This window comes from Calidris pugnax, unplaced genomic scaffold, assembly GCF_001431845.1.
Source record: "Calidris pugnax isolate Ruff unplaced genomic scaffold, ASM143184v1 scaffold27, whole genome shotgun sequence".
Classification (NCBI taxonomy): domain Eukaryota; kingdom Metazoa; phylum Chordata; class Aves; order Charadriiformes; family Scolopacidae; genus Calidris; species Calidris pugnax.
The window spans coordinates 9,271,821-9,287,234 of record NW_015090893.1 but is presented as its reverse complement, the minus strand read 5'-3'; the positions used below and the strand labels follow the sequence as shown (position 1 = coordinate 9,287,234).

The following is a 15,414-nucleotide window of genomic DNA, read 5'->3' as shown; positions in this document are numbered from 1 at the left end:
AGGGGGGGGGGGGGAAACGGACCCTCGCCGGGACCCCCGGCCCATCGCCGGTTGGCAAGGGCACAGAGTCGGGATCTCCCCGGGATCCCCTTTACCGGGAGCCCATTACCGGCATCTCGGGGCAGGGGGTTGGGATCCCTCCGGTTCCTCACACCCTCCAGACCGTCAGGATGGGGGTCGGGAAGGCCCCGGTGACCAACCGGCTGGGGAAGGCTCTGGGTCACCGGCGGGATCCCTCTGAGCACGTGGGGCTGGGGACGGGGACACAGCGGGGTCAGCGCCCCCCTGGCACCTCGCGGTGGGATCCCCCCTGGAGCCGGTCAGACTCGGATTCCCCAGGATATTCCGCGGGATGATGGACCCTCCTGCAGCCCATCCTGCCGGGGAAGGGGTCCCCACTCCAAACCACTCCTGGAGCCCACCGGGTGTGCAGGAGCTGGGGGGTGGGGGGGCTGGAGGGATGGAGGGGGTCCCTCCACCAGCTGCCTGAGCGTGGGGCTGGGGGTGCCAGGACCGGCCCCACACCTTCCTGCATCCCCCACAGCTGGACTGGCGGCAGGTCCTGGTGCTGGGGCTGGACGGGGCCGGGAAGAGCAGCGTCCTGCACTACCTCTGCAGCCAGACGGCCAGGGACCGCATCGCCCCCACCCACGGCTTCAACTCTGCCCAGCTCTTCATCCAGGGGATGGAGATGGACCTGCTGGAGGGTAAGGCTGGCATTGGCTCCAACGTGTCCCCCCCACCCAGGGCTGAGGGTCCCCTTATCTGCCAGTAGCACCCAGTGATGGGAAATCTGGTTCCCCGGGGTGCTTTGGGGAGGTGCCAGCCCCGATTGCCCCCCACGCCGGTGCCTGATCCTGCCCGTCTCCTGCAGTGGGTGGCAGCCAGAACCTGCGAGCCTACTGGCCCCACTACCTGGACCAGGCCCATGTGCTGGTGTTCGTGGTGGACTCGGTGGACAGGTCACGCCTGCTGACAGCACGCCAGGAGCTGCACGCGCTGCTGGCCAACGACCCCCGGCTGCCCCTGGTCGTGCTGGCCAACAAGCAGGTGGGTGTCCCATCCATCCATCCCATCCGTCCATCCCATCCGTCCCTCCAGCTGCTTCTCAAGCTGTTTCCAGTGAAACTGTCCCTTCCCCGGGACCCCCAGGGGAAATCCTGACACCCAAAATCCACCGGCTCTTGCGAAATCTGATTTCTCGGGGCCAGTCTTCATCAGGAGGCGCGGCTGCCATTACAGGCGCCCTGGCTAACGAGTTTCAGGAGAGCACCCAGGCAGCAGCACGCGAAATCGCCGAGGGGAAACACATTCCCGAGGCAGGCGGCCAAGCGCGTGCCTGGTGCTGCTTCCCAGGAGCTTGTGCCAAAGCGGCTCCAGCGCGGGGGGGAGGCAGCCCTGCCCACGCTCCAGCCCTGCCAGGACAGGGCTCCTGCCAGCCACCCCCGTGGCTCCCGGGGCTGCTGCTCCCCCGTCCTGAGCGGCCGCCTCTCTCCCCCGCAGGACAAGAGCGATGCCCTGAGCACAGCAGAGCTGCAGGAGGAGCTGGCCCTGCACACCCTCAGCGGGCAGCGGGAGCTTTTCCTCCTGCCCACCAGCGCGACCTGGGACGGCCTGAACACTGCCACCAGTGTCCTCCACGTGAAGAACCTGCTGGTCACCCTGCTGTCCCAGCCCTGAGCCAGCGTGGGGGCCACACAGGCTCCCGCCCCCAATGTGGCTCCTCTTCGGGGTCTGCGGCGCGAGGATGGAGGTATCTGGGTGGGTGCCGCTGGAGCTCAGACACACTGGCAGCCGGCTGCCAGTCCTGGGGTGCTTGCTGCACCCCACGAGGTTTGGGGTTGAGCTGTGGCATGGTTGCCCTCAGGGAACACGAGCAGCAGCCTCTGCTCTCTGCTACAGGGAGAGGACAGCCGCCTCCCCCAGCTCAGGGATGAAATCTGCCTTGGGATGGAGGCACAAGCACGGCTCTCACCCCCTGGTGAGCGGGAACATGTGGGACAGGGCAGGGCCCTGCACCTTCATGGCAGCCCTGCAGGATATTAAATGGATGGGGCTGGAAAAGCGAGGTAATCCTCTCACCCAGTGGCATGGACAGGATGTCTCAGGAGATGGGTTCTTCTTCCCAAAAAACCACGAGGAGTTACTGCTGGCACAGCCCTGCCAGCTCAGTATACACTAGTGGGAATAACCCACTCGGGCTGTGCCTCACCGGGGCCCAGCACAGCTCTCAGCCCCCCAGATCTGGATTTAAAGCCCTGTTATGAGATGAAGGCAGGTGTCAGGCAGCCCTGCACTGCCCCTTCTCTCTGAACAGGGTGAAGACAGGCTGTTTGGAAGGAGCTGTGCTCAGCAGGTCTTTGTCCCCCTTGCCCAGTCTCTCTCCCCTCTCAGCTGCCCCAGGGAGAAGGGGAAGGAGCCAGGCTCGGGCCCGCAGGAAGCCCTGCCTGCAGGCAGGAGGCTGCTGGATCCGGCCACAGGGCGCTGGGTCCTGGAAAACCCATCGGGGAAGCTGGGGAGCATTTCAGGGGAAGGGAGTACACGCCGACTGGTCTCTGCTGTGAAACCTTCTGTACAGTCGCTCCTTTCTTTTATCAATAAAAGAAGCTGCTCACTCTGTGCCCCCTCCAGCTCCCTGGCGGGGAAGGGACCCCCCAGCCGGGTGTCCCAAGCTGCCATCAGGAAGGTCGCTCATGGGGGAAGGAAGCAGCACGTGGCCCTGCGCCAACCTCTGCTGCCTGCAGGGAAATCAACAGCCCAAGTGCTGCCTGCGGTCCCCCAGCCCCGTTGCTGCTGAGGGGTGACATGCACCCCACGTCCACGTCCCACAGGTTGGCACCGGGAGCTCGCCAAAGCGGGACTGCGCCAAGCGACAGCCCACGAGCAAGACAATATCACCAGCTTGAAAGAGTAATTTATTTTAACAAGGCAAAAGAAGTGCTGGCTGCCCCACAGAAAGGGAGCGGCACAGCACGTTCAGTCCCAGCGCTGCAAGCCACAGCCAGAAGTCTTTCACACCTGGTTATTACTGTCCCTGTCTGATGAAGGTCCTTCCTCCATCACCAGAGGTTTTGTGTAGCTCAACTTGCTGGTGCTGAGCCTGTAACTGTCACCCGTTTGTCAGTCCCCCTCAGTTCAGAATATGGTCACAACAAGCCTGCACTTGCAGGCGAACCTGAGGAAAAACAGCAGTCACTGCACATCCATCTTTTCCTGCTTGAGTGATGCAATGAAATCCTTGTACTCCTCGGGATAGAAATTCTTGTACACGTTGATCTTTCTCTTAATCTGCTTGGGTGTATCCTGGTAGTAGTTTTTCTCATCTCGAGCCATTTCCTGTGATGAAGGAGAGGGTAAGTCAGAGGAGCAGCCCCGAGAGCAAACACCAAACCAGCCAAAGGCCCACCCAGGCCGGCTGCGATCGGTGCCTGAGTCAGACCAGGATCTGGCCAAGGTTCAATGCGCTGCTTCCCCTTAACAACCAGCTGACTGCAAAAACAGGAACCCGCACAGGGAGCAATTCCCATCCTGCAGAAGAGCCAGGAGTGAATTGCCCCGGGTGCTCCTCGCTCAGGGACAGCCAGTTCTTACCTTGTAGTTCTCCCCGTGGTTCTGTATCATGTACCGCACGTAGTCAATGAGGTCTCGCGAGAGCGTGTTTGACTTCTTCTCGGGGAGACTGGCCTCATATTCCATCTCTAGGCAGAGGACAGAGACGCCATGAAGCAGAGGAAGGAAGCAAGCAGCACCTCAGAGGTCCCCCAGCCTCCTCCCCAAGATCAAACCCTGCCAGTGCTGCAGAAAGGAGGTGACTCCTGCAGCACAGCTCCACTGCTCGCACACACAGGGCTGCTTCCCAGGAAAACGAGCGAGACAACAGCCCTCCACGTAGGCTGCAGGCATCCAGGCCACCACGAGGAGTGGAGCCTTTCTGCCCAGGCTGCAGAGCCTGACTCTTCAGAGCTGCCCAGCCCACCACTAAAACAAGCAGGGTACTGCAGCCACAGTTTCTTGTCACCCCGGTGCCTGTTTTCAGAGTGACAAGAGCCCTCTTGGGGCTGCAGGTAGAAATACTGTGAAAAAAGCAGCACAGGAGACAGGATACACAGGAATGGCAAGGGTAAGTCAGAGGAGTTCTGGCTCCCAGCTCAGCTTTGGCCTGGCTGGAAAACCCCAACTGACTGCTTCCAGGGGTTACTCCTCTACAAGCCCACCAGCTTGGACAAGAAGTAACGCCCTTCCCTGCCCCCGGCACAGCACAGCAGCTAAGGACAGTCTGGCAGCACAGAAAGGAGAGACATATATAAATAATCCACAGGGCCCTGGGAGAACCCCAAACGCCATGGCAGCAGTGTGGGTCAGCAGGAAACCTGCCAAGGCTGGTGAAGCACTCCCTGGGTAGGACAGAAGTGGCACTGACCATTCACCACGTAGGGCTTCTGCACTATTTTCTTTCCTTGGCCCCGTCCATCGCTTTCCACCTCCATTCCCTGCGTTAAATGAAAGAGAAGGCAACTCAAGAAAATCCCATGCACAAGAGAGCTGTTTCCCCATACATTGCTCCCAAAACTCCAAACTGCTTTTATAAGGATCAGAAAATCTCAGCTGGCTTAGGCAAAGCCTTATTTGCGCCACTAAGCCAGCCTGTGGGCAAGCTTGTCACACCAGCAATACTGTGTGAACAGAGACAAATGGCAAACAAGGTCATGCCTGGTTTTTTCCATGACTGTGATCTGTTGTGGGGCCACCTTTGCCTGGAAGCATTATCCACCGACGCAAAGTACACAAAGAAGCTTTCTTTGTCATCAGGAACAACTTGGCTGCGGTGTTCCCATCCCCACCTCTCTCTGGCAAGTCCCAGGTGACTGACTGATCGTTATTTATACCTGTTCTAAAGTCCATTATTTCTCCGTGATGCCACACTTGGATCTTGGCAACAAAAGCATAGTGATAAGAAACCCATCTGCCTGCAGAGACTGATCCAGAGCCACCTGGCCCATGCTCCAAGACAGGCTGCTCCCACGCTGCTTTTCCCCAGCTTGTCCTGAGGGAGGCCTGACCTTCCACCACCTCCAACGTAGCAGCCCCAGCTGATTCCCACCCCCCCCGGCCCTTCCCCACCACACCACAACCACACTTACCAGCAGCTTCTTCCTGGGGATGGGGACGGCCTTGTTGGGATCCTCGGCCAGGCCCATCTCGGCCAGGTTCTGTGCCACCGACTTGGTGGGGTCCCAGGCATGGCGAATGTGCGAGCTGTGCAGGGAGAGGTTGAAGAGAGGTCATCCTGCCCCTCTACTCTGCCCTGGTGAGGCCCCATCTGGAGCACTGTGTCCAGTTCTGGGCTCCCCAGTTCAAGAAGGACAGGGAACTGCTAGAGAGGGTACAGCAGAGGGCTACGAAGATGATGAGGGGCCTGGAGCATCTCCCTATAAGGAGAGGCTGAGGGACTTGGGTCTTTTCAGTCTGGAGAAGAGAAGGCTGAGGGGGGATCTGATCAACGGCTATAAATACTTAAAGGGTGGGTGTCAAGAGGGTGGGGCCAGTCTTTTTTCAGTGGTGCCCAGGGACAGGACAAGAGGAGATGGGCACAAACTTGAATATAAGAAGTTCCACATAAACATAAGGAAGAACTTTTTCACTTTGAGGGTGGCAGAGCCCTGGAAGAGGCTGCCCAGGGAGGTGGTGGAGTCTCCATCTCTGGAGGCATTCAAACCCACCTGGACACGTTCCTGTGCAACCTGCTCTGGGTGGACCCGCTCTGGCAGGGGGTTGGATAGATGATCTCCAGAGGCCCCTTCCAACCTCATGTGATTGATTCTGTGGGACAGGCCCCGGCACCGGGTCCCCGTCCCCACAGCTCCCACCCAGACGCGTGGCCTGTCCCACCGGGGCACCCACTCCCACACTAGGCCCACGCCCGGCCCTGTGCCCTCCCCCCTCCGTGTTCCCCCCCTCCGCCGCCTCACCAGGCGATGCGCGGGGCGTCGCGGCGGCGGGCGCTGCGGTAGAGCCGCTTGCGGTTGAGGTTGTAGGAGTATTTCTGCCGCCGGTTCTTCCCCTTCGCCTTCGGCATGGTGGCACCACGCTGCTGCTATCGAGCGCCGGGCCGCGCCGCGGGGCACCACGGGAACTGTAGTCCCGTACCCGCAGCACCACCCTGTGCGTCTTCCCGATATGGACTACAACCCCCGTCATGCTCCGCGGCAGGCTGCTGGGAGATGCTTTCCCACCTCTCCCATTGGCCGTGCGGCGCTTCCTGGCTACGGCAGCCGGGCAGGCCCGCTGGTGGTCACCTTCCCTGCGGGCCGCAGCCATGGCGGCAGGGCCTCCCCCGCCGCTGGACCCCCTCCCGCTGCCGGTGTTCAGCGATGAGGGCTTCGGGGACAAGTTCCTGCGCAAGACCCGCGAGAACCCCCTGGTGCCGCTCGGTGAGGGGAGAAGGAGGGGGACGGGGGGGGGATGATGGGGAAGGAGCGGGATGAGAGGCGCTGGTGACGGGGAGGGCAGCGAGCGAGCGGGTCGGACCCTCTTGGGCCTAAATCCACGGGGCTGCCCTCGGGGGAAGCGTGTCCGTGTTTTGAGGGTGTTGTCTCACGAGCCAACAACGCTGAAGTGTGGGGGGATGTGGAGGGAGATGTGGGGCAAGATGGAGGGGGGCAAGATGGAGGCGTGGGCCTCGCCTCACAGCCTCACCCCTGCTCTGCTGAGCTGTCCCTCTGTCCTTCTCCACAGGCTGCCTCTGCACGGTCGGCGTCCTGACCTACGGACTGATCAGCTTCAAGAGAGGCAACATCCGTCGGTCCCAGCTGATGATGCGGGCACGTATCGTGGCCCAAGGCTTCACCTTCGTGGCCCTCCTGGGAGGCATGGTGGTCACGGCCATGAAGTCTAGAAAGTGAGATCAGGCAAGAGAGAAGCTGTGGCCACGGGCCTGCGCCCGCCAGCCTGTGCCACAGCTGGCAGGGGGGGGGGATTCTGGCTGCGGATGGAGTTTTCTGAGAGACAGTTGTGATGCCTCGGTGGAGCTCAGAGTGGATCCGTGTTCCAGAGCACTAGAAATGCGGCTAATACACCTCTGTGATTAACCTGATATCCGGGCTGTGGCATTTTTTTGATTCTCTGAGAGCTTATCCTCCTGCGACACTGGAGGCTGCGCCTCACTAAGGCTCTCTACCCTTGTCAGACCTCTTGTCCCTGCCTGGTACTGTCACAGTCTGTTAAAATTGTGTCCTGTGGGTTGTGGTCTGCACTGGGGTGTAGCTTTAGGCAGGCGGTGCACTAGCATTTGAGAAATCATCTGCCTGCGTAGGAAGGCACAGCTCTGTTTATGGCTTGATGCTGGCAGGACAGAGTTCATAAGCAGTGGGGGAGTTGTTTGGGGAGAGTATGTAACCTGTTGGGTTGCGACTGGTGAGTAATAAAGTGAATTGCAGCGAGATTCTGACTGATACTGCATTGCAAGAGCATTGGGAAGCCAGAAGAGTAAACAGTGTAGGAAGGAAAGGGAGCAGGCACGGCTGCCTTGAAGTGGTGGTGCAACCAGGACACGAGAGATGTGACTCCCTGTGAAAACGAGCTGGGGACTTGCATTTCCAGAACGGGCCCTGGCCCTGTTCGCTGGGACGCGCTGCTGCTTCAGCTGCTTTTGCCGGCAAGTCAGTTCCTGCACAGCTCCCTGCTTTGTGGGAGCTGGAACCGGCTGCCGAGCAAGCGCCCTCTTCCCGGAGAGAGCTGCACTGCCTGCGTCCTGACAAACATCGTCATGGCCAGCTCAGGGTCCTGCTGGTGGTGTTGGATTGTTTGGATCACACTGGGGGTGTTTGGTGAGCAAGGAGGAGGCGTTGCTCACCTGTGCCAGGGCTGCAGAGCAGGGAGGATGTGGGGCTGTGAGATCTGTTTGCTGCGTGGCTGTCACAGCTTGTACCTGCCTGCAGGCAGAGTGTATCTCTGCAGGGGAAAGGAGCACAGACCCTGCTGTGATGCCTGGGGCGTTTCCAGGCTTTGCTCCCTGGGTGTCTGCATGTCAGAGCCTGCACGCCAATCCTCCCTGGCCTGCGGTGGCAGCTCCCTGATGCCGCTTTGCCCTTACAAACAGCTCTGGAGGACAGGGTGAGGAGAAAACTCGCTCTGCCCATGAATGAGCACTTGGTTTGTGCCACCTGGGAACCACAGTGCAGGTGGCCCTTGAGAAGAAGTCAGGGAAGGCTCTCACCCACCAGAGCTGACTTCTGAAATGCAAGGGTGATGTCAAGCCAGCACTGGTACTGAGCGTGGTGAGCTCCACCTCTGCACCGGGAAGCCCAGGGCTCTGCCTGCTGCAGGGCTACCTGCCTTCCCCATTTGGCCACCAGCCCAGTACATCTTTCCCAGAAGCAGCCACTTTTGGCTGCCTCGCTGGCACTTCCAGCCCGGCCAGCTCGGGGCAGGGCTGTGGGAGGCAGCTGGTGGGCAGATCTGGCAGCGCAGTCCCTTGGGAGCCTGGGGACAGCACAGGGAGCTGGGGAGCAGCTCAGGTCACCTCAACAAGCAGGACTCACAGCTCCCTGGGGACAGAGCAGAGCCCCCTGGTCCTGCTGTCACCCCGAACCCTCTGGCTCTTCCTTTCCCTCCTATTTTTTTCCCTGTAGGATGTGGTTCTCCTCCATCCTTTCTGTGGGAGGCTTCATGGTCGTGGGTTCTCCTAAAGACACACGTGTGTTGCTGAAGCGGAAAGACGACAGTGCCCTGTGGGATTGGAGATGTGGTTTATTTTAACAGGTAATTTGAACAGTCACAGATACCAAAGCCGAGGGGATGTAGAACAGCTGTGGGCACGGCTCCCCGGGAGCTGGCTGCCCCTGCCTGACACGGGGTGCGACAGCAGCTGGGGGACCCAGGAGCCCGCCTGCCTGTGGGGGCTGGAGGCACAGAGCGCAGGGGGGCTCCTGCCCCCCAGAAAGCAGCCAGAGGTGCTTCCTGCTGCTGTGCAGTGAAAGGCAGAGGCAGGCAGCCCAGTCCAAGGTATCCTGCGTCGGCGTCCACCCCGTGCCGTGGCAGAGCTGCCTACGCATGCTGGAGCGCAGGAGGACAGAGTAGGAGTGATCAGCCCTAGAGACAAAGGGGCACAATCCCAGCACACAACACCAAGTGACTCCCTACACACCCGCTTCTCGTTCCATCCCACTGCTGAGCCTCTGCCCCAGAGCCAGGGGAGCCCGGCCGCCCCACGAGGGCAGCAGCAGGAGGGCAGACGACCTTTGTGGAGCCATAGCTGCAGGCCAGGAGAGCTCTGCGTACATGCTTTATCAGAGCAGGGTTCTGCAGTGAGGCCCAAGCATACATTTTGTGGGCTTTGCTCCATGTGCCCCCAGCCCACTGCCACAAGCCCTTCCCAAGCTCCCAATGGGCCAGACCGGGGGCACAAGCTCCAGGACAGGGTGTGCGCAGACCCCTCTCCTGCAGGCTGGAAGATTTGCAGGTTTAAAAAGCTGGGCCTCTGAGCCAGAGGGGCTGGTGCCGGCCCCACCAAGCAAAAGAGAAAAGCTGGTGTGTGGGCAGGAAAGCGTGTACCTTGCGGGACAGAGAGCAGGACTGAGGCAACTTGCCACGCTGTCTTAGGTGTGCAAATCCAGGGGGATGCAGAGAGAAGCCACAGAGCAGCTGCAGAGAGATGTGGGGCTTGCTGTCCAGGGACAGCACAAGCCCCAGCATCACAACTGCCCAATCCTGCTCTGGGCCCCTGGGTTAGGGAGCTGAAGGCTCGACCTGCCCCACAGCAGCTGGACCTTCCTACTAGCTCCCCTGCAAGCACACAGCCTCCATCTCCCATCCTAGGAGCAGGGGAAGGAGCAGAGCAGAGCCAAGGGCCCCAAAGCCTGGCATCCCACATTCCCAACTGCTGGTGGCTGTGGGGGAGGGACAGAAAACATCCTGCATGCTCCCCCCATGGCTGCTTCTCAGTGCCCCGCGCCACCAACCCCATAGGACAGATGGGACATAGACACTGCAACTGCTGCTCAGGGCTTTGCCACCTTTTTGGAGTGTGCAGCCAGACTGGGGAGAGTTCTGCTGGGCTTGGGGAAACTGCTGGCAGTCCCGGCCCAGCCTGGCTGCCTGCACTCACATTCCTCAGTCCCTGCAGCTATGTTCCCCGCAGGGCTTTGCAGTGCAGAGCTGAGTCAGGGCTGTTCCTCCACCCTCCCAGCCCTGCAGCCAGCTCCGTTCTAAACCCTGCCAGAAAGGCAGATGGAGCCAGTGGTCCCAATGGGATTGTTGCCTTGGGGCTAGGACCCAGGCCCAGGCACGGGGCTGCTGTGCCTGCGCTCGCCCAGCGTCAGGATGGGCACAGGCAAGTTTATCCCCAGGCACAGGGATGAGGTGGGGAACAGCGGGTGGTGTGTTCCCCCCCTCACCCAGCAAGCCCCCTGGGCACAACCTCCCGGAGCCCAGGCCGGGGACTCTCCCCCCACCCCCTAACTCAGCTCTGCCACACAGTGTCGCTTCCCGGGAAATGCCACAGTAATAAATAAGTGTAAAAAGAGACTGATGCACCTTTTAAGCAAAGGAAAACCATGGGGAGAGTTACAACCAGTGACTCGAGCGCAGCCGAGGCACACACCAGGGAGAAGGGGGCAGGCAGGGTGAGGCCCCTCGCGGGCTGGCCCCACGCCGCCGCCGGTGAGCCTGGCTCTGCCCGGCTGCGCTCCCGGCTGTGCCAGGCGGCAGCTAACGGGACAGGGGCGTCTGTTTGAGGGAGATGAGCACCGAGCGCATCCGCGAGACATCCTTGCTCTGCTTGCTGCTCTTGGGATTGAAATCGCAGAGCTGGGCCACCTTCTCCCACTCAGAGCCCGGGGTTTCCTCCTTGGACTCCTTCAGGAATGCTTCCTCCGAGGCCCTGCAGAGACATTGGAGGGTTGTCACCAGTAGAACCCTTTCCAAGGAGACCCTCCCCTCTGTCTGGGAACACCCCATGTGCCTGTTTCCTGTCCCCTTGCTCCAGCCAATGAGCTCAGCGTCCTCTGGGATCCAGAGACACACCATGCTCAAGGCTGCACTCACCTAAGACATCATTTCTCCAGGGGCACTGGGGTGTCTGCCTGCTCCCAAGACTTCTCCACCCTCAGAGCTGTCCCCCAAAAGACACAAAACCCCATGGCTTTGCCTCTTCAGCCAGCCCTCAGAGGGGACCTTCCAGGAGCTCCGCTTGCCTCCTAAAACTCCACCATTTGGAGATGCTCAGCTGCATCGTCCTCCCTTCAGGACCCCACCAGGGCCCAGTACCTCCCAGCATCCCCCCTCCCCTTGGCTGGGTAGCCAGTGGTGGGGCCAGGACCCCCGGGCTCCGCGGGGCAGGATACGGTCTGTAAGAGGCACATACACATAGCCAATCACATCGGCGTCCGGCTGCTGGTAAAAGGCTTTGTCAGCGATCCTAGCCCCCGAGGCACAGACAGAGAGAGAGCGCAGAGCAGACAGGCAGGCAGAGGGTTAGAAAGAGAGAAACAGAGAGGGGGTTAGCGTCCTCCCACAGAGCGTGACACACTCATCACACCAGGAAAACTTGCCCGTGACGGCAGGGCTGCACAGACAATGCCCCAACCCTGCCCCAACGCGACGCCCACGCTGGGGGCAGGAGGCACTGAGATCCCAGGGTGATCCCAGGGTGATCCCAGGGTGGTCTCGGCACAGCCACCGGAGCCACTCGAAGCCCTGGAGCTTTTCCCCTTGCTTGGCAAAGCTCTGGCTCTGCAGGGCTGGACCCCGCTGCGGGGAAAGAAGCCCCCAAACATCCCAGGAAGGCAGATCTGGTTGCACAGCAGCTCCCGTCGCAGCCCTCATGGCCATGCTGACAACAACACACCTGTTGTTTGCCCGGTTCTTCTCCATCTGCTCGTTCTGACGCAGGTTCCACTCCTCCAGGTCCTTCTTGGCCTTCTCACGCCACTCCTGCTCAGTCACCTTCGAAGCCGCATCTAAGGCCGGAGCAAGACAGACCCCATCAGCCAGACTGACACCCACTGGGTCTGCTGGGCAGCCCTTCAGCAGGCAGGACAGCTGCAGCCCCCCTGGCCTGTCCCCAGTCCCCACTAGTACTGTCTGAAAGGCATCACTGCCCTAAGGACAGCAGATTTTTGGCAAGGGCATGAGACACCTCTCTGGGATGCAGCAGGGTCACCATCAGGTGAGGGATCCCAAGGGCCCCAACTGCCACGTTGCAAGGTGCCACGAGTGTGGCCACACAAGGCCTTGGGTCTCACCCAGTTCCTCCAGGCGCTTCTTCTGCTCCTCCCTCCACTTGCGGATGCTCTCAGGTTCCTGGGTCAGTCGGTCAGCCTTGGCTATGGCTGCGTAGGCATCTGTGGGGCCGTTGGACTCCTGCCGGGGATGAGGATCTCACTGTCAGCACCAGCTCCTCCCACAGCCCAGCTCAGCCACCTCGAAGGGCTGGCAGTGCAGGGCAGGACTCTTCGCTCCCAGCACTCAGACAAGCCAAGATAGGAGGCGGGGAGGGTGACAGCATGGGACATCTAGGACAGTGTCACCAAAGCGCTGTTCAAGCTGCTGTCCTAGCTCTCAGCCCCAGGCCCTGTCACCCAGAAAGACTTCCCAGCGTTCCCCTCCTTGACTTGCTGCCAACACAGCTCTCGCACCCTCTGGGCAGCCCCACAGGAGAGGACAGCCACCCGCTTTGTGACGTGCTCCCCACCACCACCGGGCTTCCCTGGCCCCGACTCGGGCCGAGGTAGCCCCAGGACTCTGCGTCATCACAGGCTTGACCACAAAAGACAGGGAGAGTCGAGGTGAGAGGCAGGGCCCAAGGGAGGCATCGCTCTCTGCCTGGACACCAGCCCGCAGACGAGCCACCCTCGCTCCTCCAAGCCGAGCTGCCCGCACGGCTCCCCCAGGCCCACGCTGGCCCAGTGCCACCCCTAACACCCTCCGCTGGCCGGGACGCCCAGCCCGACACCGAGCTCAGCAATGGGATTACAGCTTTCCTCCAAGCTCCCAAATCTAATTAAGTCTGTCCCGTTTCTGATGCGATTATCATCCCGTAAACTAAGCACAGGCAATGCACGTGCCACACTGCTGGGCACCAAGTGGGGTGAAGGCCTTGTCCAGATGCTGGCACAGCTTCTCCTGTAGCCAGCAGAGCTGGACCTCGGGCTCCCAGAGGGAGCTGAGACCTAGGTGGGTGGCCTCCACAAAACAACCCTGGCCATGGGGCAAGTGGGTTTAATGGGAAATGCTGCAGATTCAGCAAAGCGAGTGCCCCATGGCAGCCCTGTCCTGGCTCTGGCATCTGCCCAGAGATGCTCCTGACTGCCCCAGAGAACCATAGTATCATAGAATGGTTAGAGTTGGAAGGGACCTTAAAGATCATCGAGTTCCAACCCCCCTGCCATGGGCAGGGACACCTCCTACTAGAGCAGGTAGCTCAAGGAGGACTCAAGGAGCTACTCAGGCTGGAAAGAGGGGGCTTCTGTGGGGGATGGAGGATTTGTGATCTGCTTTTAGGGCCTAGTTGCTCCTTCAGGGCACAGGCCACGCAGAAATAGATTTGGGGCAGGTCATGGTAGGCAGGACCAATCTTCTCCTTCAAGCAGGGATGAGAATGGAGCAGACAGGACTCTCCCCCAAGACCCAGACCCTTCTAGGAGAACACAGCTGTTCTGTGGCTGGACAGCAAACTCCAGTCAATCCTGGGGACAGAGCAGCAGAGTGCTGGCCCCACACCCACCCAATCCCCCTGAGCACCACTGGGACAGGGCAAAGGGCTGAGCTCTCACCTGAAAGACATCTCCATTGACAGTGGCTCCTCCATTCTGAAGACCAGCTAAAGAAAAAGGAAGAGAGAAATAAAAATACAACTATGGCAGCTGCAGGTGATCCCAGAGGGGCTGGTGTTCACAAAACAGAAACAAATCAGTTCCTTGGAGTTTGGTTGTGCCATTTCCAGCCCAGTACACCCATCCACAACAGCACCACATAGGTGGGCCAGGCCCATTGGTCTCCTGTCCTTGGTGGGATTCAGCCAGCACCTCTCTCTCTCCCCCAGACAAACCTCTCCAGGCACTTATGTCTTTACGGTGTTTTCACTGGTGTTTTATCTTATCTGAAGATTAGGGAAACTGTTCCAGACACGAGGCTGGACACAGGCAGGTGCACTGATTGTAGAAAGACAACCTGACCAACCCCAGCCCAGAAGTGGACAGGCAGAGGCTGCCGATAGACAGAGACAGCTGACCCAGAAGCTGTCGGCCCAGTGCCCAGCAGTGCAGTGCTGGGAAGGGAAGGCAGCCTTGCCAGGGACAGAGCCCACAGGAACACTGCAGTGTGCTCCACCAGGAGAGGAGAGCAGGCGTGCACGCCGAGGGTCTCAAGAGCCCATGTGGGGGGATGGCTCTAGGACAAGTTGCAAGGTTAGGGCTGGGACTGAGGCACCACTAACACCCACAGCTCCACCTGCCACCCCAGCCCCACAGAACACTGAGAGCTGCACACCAGGGCCACAAGGCCAGCCCCATGCAGGGATCCCCACTGCTGGGAGAGAAGAAGCTTTGAAGGAGCCATACCCCAGGCCCTGAGCTCTCCCCAGTGGTGACCACAAAGCTTGTACCAGCCAGCCAGCTGCGGGCACAGGCAGCCGCATAACCACAGGACAGATCAAGCAAGCACCATCCCCACAGTGCTCGCCCCCACAGTGCAGCTCCGACTACACCCAGCTCCAGCCTGTCTGACTGCATTTATCACCATGGCTGTCAGCACCTCTCCAGGCCCAGGTCTGCCTTCACAGCCCCGTGTATGGAGAGGTGAAACCACTGCTCCACAGAGAGCACAAGAAGGCCCTATATGCCTGGGTTATGGGAAGGAGCCAGAGTACTGTGGCAGCAGTGTCCCCGTGTCCTTGCAGAGAGTAGACCTCTGAGCCCCTGCCCCTGAAGATCAGGATCAGCATCTTCTGCCTGCAGGGCCTGCGACCACAGTGCTCCCATGGAAATGCTTTCCATTTTGCACCCCAAAGGGCTCTCCCGTCTATGGGGACAGTGACAGGGCTGTCACTGCTCCTTAGCTTCGCTTGGATGCCACTGCCCTAGCTGGGGGCATGGAGACACAGAGATGGTAGTCCATCCAACCCAGGGAACACAGCCTGAGCACGAGGGGAGAAACCACCCCACAGCTGGCACGTCCCAGCTCAGGATTCACCCCACATCCTAAGGTTTGAGAGGGAACCCCAACATCAAGCCCTTTGGCACCAAGCACAGGCCCCAGATAGTCCCTGTTGGGTCGTGGGACCCCACGGTCCTTGCGTGGCCCCCATCACCCACTGGGGATGCAGTGGATCCCACGGGGAACACCAGACCCACAGTGGGGGGGCACCCTGGAGGGCTCCCCTCCATGCCCTGGGGGCACACTCCTCCTTTACAACCG

The 15,414-nt window shown here is 60.4% G+C and overlaps 4 protein-coding genes across 5 annotated transcripts in view; 2 read left to right on the top strand and 2 right to left on the bottom strand.

The window, feature by feature from the left end:
* Positions 1-2,607, top strand: part of ARL10 (ADP-ribosylation factor like GTPase 10) — a 3,103-nt gene extending 496 nt beyond the window's left edge. Inside the window, exons 2-5 of one of the 2 annotated variants that reach the window (XR_001412675.1) lie at positions 545-707; positions 875-1,050; positions 1,504-1,753; positions 1,903-2,607. Coding sequence is in view for 1 of the 2 variants with exons in the window: in XM_014947834.1 (XP_014803320.1) it covers positions 545-707; positions 875-1,050; positions 1,504-1,680 (516 nt within the window). In the remaining variant the exon portion in view is untranslated. Of the gene's footprint in view, positions 1-544; positions 708-874; positions 1,051-1,503 lie in introns of both variants that reach the window. The other variant, XM_014947834.1, reaches the window with a different exon arrangement.
* A 290-nt stretch (positions 2,608-2,897) lies between these two features.
* On the bottom strand, positions 2,898-6,118 carry NOP16 (NOP16 nucleolar protein). The gene is made up of 5 exons (XM_014947816.1): positions 5,970-6,118; positions 5,142-5,256; positions 4,421-4,490; positions 3,592-3,698; positions 2,898-3,336 (listed from the first exon to the last, which is right to left on the bottom strand). Exons 1-5 carry the CDS (start codon positions 6,074-6,076, stop codon positions 3,193-3,195), a joined length of 543 nt encoding a protein of 180 aa, XP_014803302.1. The 5' UTR covers positions 6,077-6,118; the 3' UTR covers positions 2,898-3,192.
* A 136-nt stretch (positions 6,119-6,254) lies between these two features.
* Positions 6,255-7,441, top strand: HIGD2A (HIG1 hypoxia inducible domain family member 2A). Its single transcript, XM_014947813.1, has 2 exons — positions 6,255-6,431; positions 6,736-7,441. Exons 1-2 carry the CDS (start codon positions 6,317-6,319, stop codon positions 6,900-6,902), a joined length of 282 nt encoding a protein of 93 aa, XP_014803299.1. The 5' UTR covers positions 6,255-6,316; the 3' UTR covers positions 6,903-7,441.
* A 1,292-nt stretch (positions 7,442-8,733) lies between these two features.
* CLTB (clathrin, light chain B) lies at positions 8,734-13,951 on the bottom strand. The gene is given in 6 exon segments (XM_014948219.1): positions 8,734-10,879; positions 11,363-11,416; positions 11,846-11,957; positions 12,243-12,360; positions 13,773-13,825; positions 13,828-13,951. Coding segments are annotated over 6 exon segments (618 nt in total). The 5' UTR covers positions 13,937-13,951; the 3' UTR covers positions 8,734-10,707.
* Between the last annotated feature and the right edge of the window lie 1,463 nt (positions 13,952-15,414).

Bases quoted from the DNA above. Each gene is read 5' to 3' on its own strand.
- NOP16 (XM_014947816.1), bottom strand. From the start codon at position 6,076: ATGCCGAAGGCGAAGGGGAAGAACCGGCGGCAGAAATACTCCTACAAC. The intron at 5,257-5,969 runs GTGAGGCGGCGG...CTCCCTGCACAG, and splicing joins GACGCCCCGCGCATCGCCTG to CTCGCACATTCGCCATGCCT. The intron at 4,491-5,141 runs GTAAGTGTGGTT...CATTTAACGCAG, and splicing joins TCCCCAGGAAGAAGCTGCTG to GGAATGGAGGTGGAAAGCGA.
- HIGD2A (XM_014947813.1), top strand. From the start codon at position 6,317: ATGGCGGCAGGGCCTCCCCCGCCGCTGGACCCCCTCCCGCTGCCGGTG. The intron at 6,432-6,735 runs GTGAGGGGAGAA...CCTTCTCCACAG, and splicing joins GAACCCCCTGGTGCCGCTCG to GCTGCCTCTGCACGGTCGGC.